The following is a 9187-nucleotide window of genomic DNA, read 5'->3' as shown; positions in this document are numbered from 1 at the left end:
TGGTGATGATGATGATTACGATTATGATGGTGATGGTGATGATGATGATGATGATGATGATGATGATGGTGATGGTGATGATGATGATGATGATGATGATGATGATGATGGTGGTGATGATGATGACGATGATGATGGTGATGATGGTGATGATGATGATGGTGGTGATGGTGATAGCTAGCACTTGAATAAGGCTTTAAGGTTTGCAAAATGCATTGCACATATTATCTCATTTGATCCTCACAAGAACCCTTTGAGGAAGGTGCTCTCATTATCCCCATTTTAGGGATGAGGGAACTGAGGCAAACAGAGGTGAAGTGACTTGCCCAGAGTCACACAACTAGGAAGAGTCTGAGGTAGGTTTTGAACTCAGGTCTTCATGACTCCCTTTCTTCTGTGCTGCCTAGCTTCCAATCAATCACCAAGCATTTATTAAGGCCCTACTATGTGCCAGGGAGGGGCAGACAGGTCTTCCTGCCTCCCAGCCCTCTGCACCATGGAGTGACCTGTCTGATTCCTCTTCCACTCTGATCACCTTTCAGGTACTGGGGATGGCTCCAACTTGCTCACTTGAGCCCTCTCTTTGACAGGCTCATTATCTTCCATTGCTCTGATCAGTTCTCAGATGGCATAAACCCAAGCTTTTCATCATCCTGATCACCCTCCCCTGTACACTCTCCAGTCTATTAACATCCTTCCTAAACTGTGGGCCCAGAACTGACCATGGCCCCCTGTGGGGTCTGACCAGGGCAGAGGGCCGCGGGGGGCCAGCACCTCCTTCTTCCTGGACGTGAGGCCTCTCACACTGGAATTCCAGCCTGCAAGGAGGTAGCTCCTCCCTGCTCAGCTCTGTGAGCACTGGCTGTGTGGGTAGAAAGCCAAACTGAGGTTTTTCCCCCTAAGGAGAGGGCCCTTTGAGGGGGAAAGGAAGAATCCCAAAGCGTAGCTTAATGAGAAGAGACAGGGGAGAGTAGTGGCTTTTCATCCTTTCTTTGCCTCACCTCCCAGCACTGCCTGCTACTAACCAGGAGAAGCCAAGCTGAGGGAGAAGAGGGTGGTGGATATCTCTGCCTGTTTGGTTCAAGAGTTTCTTCACCATTTGCTCATTCATTTCTTCACTAAAAGTGCTTGTAACTTGTGACACTCCATGCTAGCCACAAAGGTCCCTGCCTGCCCTTGTGGTATTCACTTCCTACTTAGAACAGGGTTTCTTCACACCTTTTCTTCTATCATGGACCCCCATGGGCAGTCTGGGGAAGCCCGTGGACCCCTTCTCAGACTATTGTTCCTAAATGCATAAAACAAAATACATAGGATTAGAAAGGAAACGAATTCTCTTGAAATATAATTGTAAAAGAAAAATTCAAACCAAGGTTCCTGGACCCCACACTAAGGCCCCCCTGAGTCAGAAGGATCAGACGCAGACATAAATAACCTTAATATACAGTATTGCGTAATAGGTGCCTTAGCTTCAGAACAAAACTCCTTGTGAGAGATAAGGGTATGAGATCATTGGAGGCTTCCTGGAGGAGATGGCATCTGATGTGGGACAGAAAATACGGAACCCTTCCAGATCCGTGTCCCAGAACCTCATGTGGTGTGAACACTCAGGTCACCACTCTTTCCCAACTTAGCTTCTTTCTGTGTTCGCATTAAGTGGATCAAAAGGTTCTGACCTCGGGATGAGAATCTGAAACTTGAAGCTGGCTGGGAAGCCCGCTCCTGAGGGCAGGGATTATTTCTCTTTGGTTTTATATCATCCTGGCACTTTGTAAATATATGCTTAATGATCAACTGTCAGCTGTCTGGTATCTGTAGCACAGTGCTCTAAACTTGGCCACAGACAAATCTCCTTCCTTTCTCCATGTTCTCCTCTGCCCTGTCTCCCCCCACTCAACCAAAGCTGTCAGGCTCAGATATGTCAGTGTATCAGAGATCTTGGATTTCCAGTGTGGAATCTTCCTCCACCAGGACAGATTGCAACTCATCTATAACTCATCATAGGCTGAGATTAGGTAACTCATCTATAGTCCCTTAGCAAGTATATGTCAGAGGTGGAATTTGAACTCAGGTCTTCCTGAATGCAAAATTAACATCCAGTCCCACACTGCCCCTGACCCAGCTTGAATATTGCATGAATTCTTTTTTTATGACCAATAGCATCTCCTTCCAGGAGACCAGCTAAGCACAAGAATTCCATCAAGTGTTTTGCTTTGTTGTTGTTGTTTTTTTCCTAAAAAAACATTTGAATAAGTTCTTGGGAGACACAGTTTGTGCCTGTCCTGTTTGCTCCCCCAAAAAGCTCCACCTTTTGCCTTTACCATCTGTGGCTCCATCCATAGCCTTGCCCCTGGACCTTGCCTCGTAACTGGGTCCCTCCCCATGAGCAGCAAACGGCTCACAGAGCATCTGTGTGCTCACATAGGCTTTGGAGCAAGTGGCCGCCATCCGAGTTCTCTGGCAGGGGGAGAGACAGCCCAGTATATCCCCGATTCATTAATAATGGATTGCCAAACTCTTCCTGCTCAGCTCACTGGTCACCTAATTGACTTAGGAGAGGGCTCGGCAGCATTCATTGTGATCGTGCAGTCGTCATCCAGTCCCCCTCCAGAAAGCCACGGAGAAGACCAGTGCAGGAGCTGAAGCCTGGGCACACTCAACCCCCTCGTGTCTCCAGGGACATCTGCCCCTCCCCTGGGCTCCTGGGTACAAGTTACATCATGCATGGGAGCCACTGACACGGCACCTGTGAATGGATCTTCTCCCTTCCTGGAAAGGAAGTGAGAGAGATTGAGAGACTGCTTTTTCCCCCTTTTGCTTCATGCCTACAAGAAACTGCTCTTACAGGATGCTCATCCTCGGCTGAGTAACATAACAAGATGAAACTTTGAAAAACTGTCTGGGAGCTCACCGTGAGATTGGCAGGGGAAGGGAAGGCGAGGCATTCCCCAGACGCAGGCAGGATGTGAGAGAGAAGACAAGATGGCATCAACTCATCGGCCTGGCAATTCTTTGATAAGGTATTTTATGACACAGTCCTCGATATTTCCTATTTTTCCTTTTTGAAAGATCAGCCAATAAAAGATGCTACTGGCTTTGGGTTTTTTTTTTCCTCTTTTGCCTTTGACAATCCTTGAGTGGCCTTTTGGATTCTTCACCTCCCCATGAATAAACTGCATTCCAGCTTTTGGAGGACAAGCTGCTTCCAACAGATAACAAAACGAGAAGAAAAAAGAGAGAGAGAGAAAACCCCCAAGGAAAAAGTTGGCCATCATGCAGGTATCTTTTGTGTGTTCAGAACACAGCCTGAAGGGTCGAGGTACCGAAGACCGGCTCAGTAGGCAGAATGCCGGCAGCCCCAGCCTGGGCACCAGGAGCAAGTTCCGGGCAGTGGCCATGGTGGCCCGTAGCCTGGGACAGCTGTCCGTGCACAACGTTCCTCCGTCCAGCGATGCCAACGTGAAGCAGCCTGGGATGAAATATAGGTATGAGGAGAAGCCACACTGCCCTTTGGGGAGTGGTGAGCTTCCATCTATAGTCCTTGTCAAATTGTTTAAATCTGCAAATCCCAGCTCTTCCCGACTTGGGCAGCTCATGCTGTTGTGTGGCTGGGATGGGCTATTTTTAGGGCTTGGTGAATTTGTTGAGGAATAAAAATGAGCCCCAGTGTCGGCCACGAGTTCTGTGCCCTCCCTGCAGCGGCAGAAGGGATATCCCTGGAGATTTTCCTCTTTCTTTAACCCTTATCATGAGGTCCTTCTGTAGTCGCAGGAAACTGCTTTCGAGACACCTGTTAATTTTTCCCTCTTTTCTTTGAACTTCTGTGACCAGGCCCTGGAGACCAGGACACTTGGGTTCTGGTCTCTCTGTAGGAGAGATCTGGCACCAGGGAAGGGCAGTAGGCATATGTGATGTCTTTTCAGCTAACCGAGTGTAACATCAGTTCCATTTTTGTGCATTGCGCAATGAAATATGAAAAGAAATGAATCTTAGATCCCTGAACGCATGAGTTAGACCATTCTGTTCCCCCTGGGCTTGAGCATTTCCATGTTTAATGCCACTTAAACTTTAGCACAGACAAATATCAGCCAAACGAGGCTTTGATTTTTAACAAGTGAGTATTTCATGAACTTCTGTCTTATTTCTCACAGTGATTTGGAAATCTCTCTGTGTCCCCTTGCCTGCCTGCCACCCAAGCCCTCCCTAAATGAAATGTGAATCGGGGACAATGGATCTTGCCCCATGTGGCTTTGTATACCCACAGCTGCCCAAAGGAAAGACCCTGCAGATTATTTTCCTCCTTTTTCCTTGTTCCTCAACTCTTATAAGAAAACCATTTTCAGACACAATAGATACTTAATATATGATTTCTGCTTGATGACTCTTGGGAATGTTGTAGGGTTTGCATAAGTAGCCCATTGGGGATGGAATCAAGGTAATACTACCTGGGACTTCAATGCTTCTTGATGTCTGTGTAATTTCTGATTCAAAGTCATTTATGAGAGGGCAAGAACTGCAGATGTGGAGTCTACAGACCTGAGTTCGAGTCCCAGCTCTGTGTGACCACAAACAATTCACTTAATTTCTCTGATCATCAATTTCCTCATCTGCAGTATATACGTAGTAATAATTAATATGGAGAAGCAGCATGGACTGGTGGACAGACCTTACTTTAAGTCCCATCTCTGATACTTATCAGGTATATGACCGTAAGTATGACACATAGCCACAGGCCATACCTGTGGTACATCTCAGTGCCTCCCAGAAACCCCACTAAGACCCATAAGTTCTAGAAAAGTGACCAGTTTGCATTAATGTAGAGAATTTCCACACTGGAAGATTTCCCACATTGATCTGGACTGAGACCAAGTTCAGGATTTATACTGCTAACCTCGCTTGGAAGAATACACTTTATTAAGCTACAAAAGTAATGTGAGATGCTATTATTGCTTCAAAAGCGATCCACCCCATGGAAAATAAGAGTCTTTCCCTGCAGGTGTTCTCCTGGTCCACATCAGTTTTTAGGACAGAAACCTGACTCCCCAATTGCTGCCCTGTCATTTACGAAACTTTATTTCCAAGTGGGAAACAGGCAAAGCGCTGCTTTTTCTTTTTAGTTCCTCAAACATTAACAGTATCAGAAGAAATGAGTTGTTGCAATTATTCTCTAAGATTGTCTGTCTTCTATAATACAAAATTGCAGTCAACCAGAGAATTTATGGAGGGATTAATGCAGTTGGTTTGAAATTGTGAATTCAGTAAGGTTCCCCAAAACCAAATCCATTTCTCCTTTTAAAAGAATCATTTCTAGATTCATATGTGTAACTCAAGGTAAACCTTAAAATAGTTAGTCATTTTTTCTGGCCAAAAGGCCTTTTCCTCGTTTGTCCACAAGGCTTGAGCATCTCTGCAGATCATAGGAAACTGTGGCCACAGACCTGAAGGAAATGAAAGGTTTGCTTTTAATATCCATAGCTAACTAGGATATTGGGTATTTGGGTATTGGGATATTTAACAGAAAGACCTTCATCAGCCTAATTAAAGCTTTTTTATTCTTGGTATACAGTAACTACTTAATAATTGCTTTCATCTATTTTTAACCAATGAGTGTCAAGATTAATACAAATGGAATGTTCTCTTATAGAAGCCTGAGAGAAGATTTGCGTGAACAATTATTGATGTCAGCTTGGAGATTTGCTGGCGATAACCATTAGGCCAACCCTAAGATTATAGAATAAGATGATAATGAGAGAGAACTCTGAAAAGTATAAAAAGCTCCTTACCCTTAGTCTCATGGTGTCATGGTCCCCTTCTCAGATTATTCTTCTTAAATGCACAAAATAAAATGCATAGGATTGCAAAAGAAACCAATTACATTGAAGTAATTATCAAGACAGTTATCAAAAGATTTTTTAAAACCAAACTCAGGGACCCCAGGTTAAGACTCTTTGTGCTAGACAAAGGTGAAGTACTATTATTCATGTTACTGGCTCTCTAAGGGATGCTTCCATCTGAGGAGCAGAGCCTGGGGAACAAAAATCATCAAGGCTGCTTGTTCATCATGGGATGGGTAGGTTTCAAGGAGATCATGATTCCCTAGGGATCCAGAGAAGATTGGTGGTATAAGGTAGAAATTGGCATTACCAATAATTGTGGCCGCTCACTGCTGGAACCTAGAGAAAGATACTTATCTCTTCATGCCTGCCCCTCCTGGTTCTGTTAACACCTGGTATGGCTGTTTAAGATTTACTGAGTCTACACAATGAACCAGTTAGACCTAAATATCTCTAGTCTGCAGCCTTCCATTTAGCCTTAGATCACCTCTATTTAGAAAGGAAATTTTCATAACAGCAGCTGTGGTAACTCTCCAGACATGCAGATTCCCAAAGGTGAGAGGCCATCCTTTCCATTTGGTATTTTCTGCCCAGACCTGATGCCAGCAGGTCCCAGGAATGTTGGTACACTGCTTTCCAGATCCCCTGCCCTGCCCCCTAGTCCATTTTATAAGTTCTTTAGGGTTATTAAAACCATTTCACAGCAAGCTATCTGTGATCTGGCCAGCACTGCCTAAGTTTAAGAAATTTCATCCTTATCAAAAGAATCTGACATACCAAAGAACTAAAACCCGGCTGTACAGGTCGGAGGTGAAATATTTAACAGTAGTGAAATATTCAGTGGTTACATGATGCGCACCAATGCTTTCTCCGGCCAAAGGTTATTCTAATGAGTCCTCATTAGCTATTTTTTCCATGCCACTAGAAAGATCTGAGGCAGAATTAATGAAGACCGAGGACGTTTGCGTTTCGAGCCTTTCGATCAATTGCTTTATCATTATGTCAAGCTTTAATTAGGGGAAAAAATGGCAGGAAACTTAACTTTCCCATTGTGAAAGTTTGGAGGCAGCCATATGTCAGTTGGCCCTGTCCAGATCACCCCAGAATTTGTTGATCTACGCTTTCCCCTCCAGCAAAAAAAAAAAAAAATCTTCCTTTAAGGTTTCAGCCTAGGGATAAGCTGTCCTTTCTGGTTCCTTCTCTTCTGCCTGGCAGCTGATGGCAAGACTAATACCATCATTTTAACAGAGAGACAACTTGAGTGGAGCAATTGTGGGATCGGGCCATGTCCCAGTTTTTTGCTCAGTTATCCTTCCGGATTGCTGGAAGAGTAGCAGCTAACCACCCGAAGGTCTCTGCCCGCGTTCGATTAAATGAGAGAACCCCATCTCACGAAGGTGGATTGTATCTTATGCTAATCAAATAAGAACAGGAAGGAAATTGGAGGACACGATTAACTTTAAAATCACCCTTCCTAAGACTGCTAAGGATGGTCACTGTAGGAGACTGTCAGGAGAAGAAGAGAAGGGACAGAAGCCTGGAAGGACTTCAGTTCAGAGCCCAGTCCTTGCCCTGTCATCCCTCTTCTCTGTGACCTCAAGAAGGGCTTCTTGATAGCTTCACTTTCTTCAAAATGAAGAGAGTATTTGTTTCTTTTTTTAATTTTAGGGGGAAAGGAATTTGGAGAGAAATTAGGGAATAGTGATGGTGAAGCCAAACAGAAGAAAGAAAAGAGGGTCATTGAGGCATATTTTTTAAAATGCACGGATGGTGGAAGGAGCCCAGACAACTAGGAGAGTATTAAAAGACTGCAGGGCTCTGGAGTCCCCTGGTTGGGGTGGAAGATGGACTCGCCAGAATGTGACAAGTTGCCTCTTTCCAACAGCCCTGGTTTGTTTCCCTTCTAGGGAAGTCCAGACTCTTAGAGTAGCACTGACTGGAAGCCTCTATTGGTCTTTAGGGTGGTGGGATTCACTGAAAAGGGGAGGATTATACCAACTGTCCGTGGGCCACTGCGAATCAGTCCTGCGTGCCGTGCAGTAAAAAGTGTTCTCTGGGGGAGAAAAATGCACAGAACAGAAGAGAAGGAAGTTCAAAGGGAAACATAAGCAAGAGGGCAGCTTTGAAACAAGCGTGATGAATGTATTAACACTTTAAGAAGAATAAGCTGTAAATAGTAGAAATTAGCCATTTTATTTACAATTCTCCTTTTCTGTTCTTATATATGGAAATGGCCGTATTTGTTGATGTTTGTCAGGCTCAGAAAAACAAAAAAATGCAATTGTTGGGTTTTTTCTTAATGGAGACAATGATGCCTACCAGTTATAAAATTCAGTAAGACAGTGGATATAAAAGCACCATGTAACTAAAGGATTAAAGTAAATGGAAGTGAGATATTATATATATACATATATATGATTTTATATATATAGAGAGAGAGAGAGAGCATGCTCTCTGTATAGAGAGTGAGAAAGAGAGCTATATATATATATATATATATATATATATATATATATATATATGTATAAAATCTTTTGTGGGTCACCGATGAGGACACTTAGCATGGTTTGCTGTAGATGCTATTTAGTCCAGAATCCTGATTTTCCATAGGTTACAGAACTGGAAGGGACCTTAAAGATCCTTCCTTTTGAGCTGGGGTTCAAACTGGCTAAAAAAAAAAAACCTTGTCTACTGTCTCATAGATAATAAGTAACAAGGCCAAAATTTGAACTCAGATCTTTTGATGCTGGGTCCAAGGCCCCTTCTGCCACATGGTGATTCACCTCTTTTTTTTAACTGTTGCAGATGTTTTGTTTTAATCTCGAATCTGTAGTACATGTGTTTGCCTCAGAGTCAATTGTCTGGAAATTGTGTACCTTGTCTGAGTAAGCCCTAAAAGAGCAGTCCCCAGCCTTTCTGAGTATAAGGGCCTCTTTGTAAAATCAAAAACTTTGTAGAACTTCCAGTGATCGTTCTGCTATTAGTTATCTATTGATTGAAAAAATAGTATGTTAGGGAAAGTTACATTGAACTTAGTAATGCTTTTAAGTAACCTTGTATTTGGTTAAATTCAACAACACAATTATACGTGTGAAAAATATTATTATCCCTATGTGCAAAACGTGTGGTAGAGTAAATAGAGAACCAGCCATGGAATCAGGAAGGCCCGGGTTCAGGTCTTGTCTCTAATCTATACTGTATAATACTATACCATAGGCAATTCACCCAACATCTCAGTGACCCAGACAGCTCTCTTAAGGAGTTATAATTTTAAAGGGGTTATAGTTATGGGTGAGTTATGTTATGTAGATAGGTTATGCTATAGAGGGGTTATAGTTATGGGTGGGTTATGT

General features: G+C 43.4%; 1 protein-coding gene across 5 annotated transcripts in view; it reads left to right on the top strand.

The window, feature by feature from the left end:
- The window catches only part of KCNAB2 (potassium voltage-gated channel subfamily A regulatory beta subunit 2), a 202719-nt gene that overhangs the window by 140383 nt on the left and 53149 nt on the right, over positions 1-9187 (top strand). The window contains exon 1 of one of the 5 annotated variants that reach the window (XM_069079385.1): positions 2219-3485. The exons of the other annotated variants lie outside the window; for them this stretch is intronic. Within the exon in view, the coding sequence (XP_068935486.1) occupies positions 3274-3485 (212 nt within the window). The 5' untranslated portion in view covers positions 2219-3273. Of the gene's footprint in view, positions 1-2218; positions 3486-9187 lie in introns of those variants that run through there. 5 annotated transcript variants of the gene reach the window in all.

Source organism: Petaurus breviceps, unplaced genomic scaffold (genome assembly GCF_028583685.1).
Source record: "Petaurus breviceps papuanus isolate PSGF00001 unplaced genomic scaffold, PetGlider_PUasm1.0 91041, whole genome shotgun sequence".
NCBI classification, from domain to species: Eukaryota; Metazoa; Chordata; class Mammalia; order Diprotodontia; family Petauridae; genus Petaurus; species Petaurus breviceps.
The sequence above is the reverse complement of the archived record's forward strand: the minus strand, read 5'-3'. Positions and strand labels throughout refer to the sequence as shown.